The sequence below is a fragment of the Trypanosoma equiperdum genome, assembly GCF_001457755.1.
Source record: "Trypanosoma equiperdum strain OVI genome assembly, contig: ctg_773, whole genome shotgun sequence".
Lineage (NCBI taxonomy): Eukaryota > Euglenozoa > Kinetoplastea > Trypanosomatida > Trypanosomatidae > Trypanosoma > Trypanosoma equiperdum.
In genome coordinates, this window is record NW_027124724.1 from 11,790 (window position 1) to 13,713 (window position 1,924).

At 41.7% G+C, this 1,924-nt stretch overlaps 1 protein-coding gene across 1 annotated transcript; it reads left to right on the forward strand.

The window, feature by feature from the left end:
• Positions 1 to 996: 996 nt before the first annotated feature.
• Positions 997 to 1,464, forward strand: TEOVI_000363200 (uncharacterized protein; the record flags this gene model as incomplete). Its single annotated transcript, XM_067226515.1, has 1 exon — positions 997 to 1,464. One exon carries the CDS (start codon positions 997 to 999, stop codon positions 1,462 to 1,464), a length of 468 nt encoding a protein of 155 aa, XP_067082616.1.
• Positions 1,465 to 1,924: the final 460 nt, after the last annotated feature.

The window sequence follows — 1,924 nt, forward strand, 5'->3', positions numbered from 1 at the left end:
CTAATTTGATTGCTTAATTTAATATTAACCTTGAAGAAACATAAGCAGAACCAGAAGAAAGTAATTAGATAAGTATAAAATAATAAGAAAGTCCTCTTTCCATTAGATGTAGAAATAATGAGCGATATTTATATGAGATAAAGTATAACATTATTGGGCGAAGTTTTTATAAAACTAATGATACCAATGGTTTGCTGTGGCCAGCAAATGAAGAATAAAAACGTAAAAACTGATTAAAGTTTTGCATATATTAACCACCAGAGAAGCTTTATGAAGTATAAAGAATTAGCCTAAAACCACCACCATGTCCATGCTAACCCAGCGCAACGACATTGGTTTCATTTAATAAGTGCGTGCTTTATATTTAGATCGATACTTACCCTCTATTAACGAGGAAAATAAAGATGCCACGACAGGAATGAATATTGAACATGGGACCCGAATTACTGAATATTACGCAAACAATATAAAAAAACAGTGAGATTTCTAAAAATCCCGAACAAGAGAGTGTGTATGGCGGAAAAAAATACTTTATGTTGTTATTGGTCCAGAATGTAGTACCGCTAAGTTAAAGTTAGGTAGAACAGAGTAGAAACGATAAGTTGCTAATTTTCAGGCATAGAAAATTGCACAGTATTTTAAAGTTGGTGTGGAATGGATTGGAAGGAAAAAAGATGCAATAGATAAAGGCGGATATTACTTCGAATAGCAATAACAGCTTCATCATTACAGTTAGAAGCGGTAAAGAAAGACATATAGCAGAAGCACCAATCAAAGGAAAGACAGCCATGTAATTATATGAAAACAACAACCAAAAGTTTGACAGGAGTGAGCTAAAGGACAAAACCTAAAAAAACATGTAATGACTGAGTCGAAGTACAGGCACTTCGAAACTGTCTGATGCTAAAAATGAACCCTTCTCATTATCTTTAAAATCACAACAAACAACAAAAAGTCGCAAACACAATAAAAGCAGCGAAGATACTGTTCCAACTAATGTTGACTGGGGCGATTCTGCACTTTATACAGCCCTGTACCAGAAAAGCAGCAGCCAACGATAACTGTTCAACTGTCGAAGACGCCGACAAATATGCAGAGGAGCTAATAAAAGCAACAACGCGTGCATATAGGCAGGAAAAGACTGCCCAAACCATGCTCCATCAGCTACAGGTTTATACAGCCTTAACAAACGATGCTCAAATGCGAAGGACGTTAGTGCCGCTAAGCCTACTACTTTCTGCGTGCGCAGCAGCGGAGAACGCCGCGGCAGCAGCGCTGGAAAAGCAAGCCCAGACGCACATACTAAACATAGCCCAAGCACTAGGCACACAGTCAGCACTAAGCGCAGTTGCAGCCGCCGAAATAGACGCCGTAACAAACACAGCACACGGTAACTCAGCAGCATACAAAAAATCAAACTTAAGACAGGCACCGAAGCGATCGAAACCAGGTACTGGCCGCTAGGCGAGCTAGTAGCCAAGTCCACCATCGAAGGCGCGCAAGAAGCGTTAAGCAAGTGGACGCTGGACTTGAAGAAGGTCCAGCAAATAGCCACGACAGCTCAAAACGGAGCAGAAACTGCCATGTGCTGCATTGGCAATTCAGGATCAGCGTGCAACACAGGCGCCACAACGCACATAAGCATCAATGCACACAAACTATTCGAAACAGCGCCGCAGGAGACCACAACAGCGCGGCTAACAAAAGAAAACGGACAAACCAAGACGTGGCTAGCACCGACGGCGACGGCTGCAGACGCAGTAGCCGAAGCGGAACGACTTTTAGACACTATGAGGAGGACACAGATTCAACAAGGGCCAACATGCAGACCATACAATAACCCACAAAAAGCCTTCAAAGACGCAGTAAGGTTGCATATTTTAAACAAGCCCTTTAAAGAACAGCTCAGCCAAACGGAAGAATC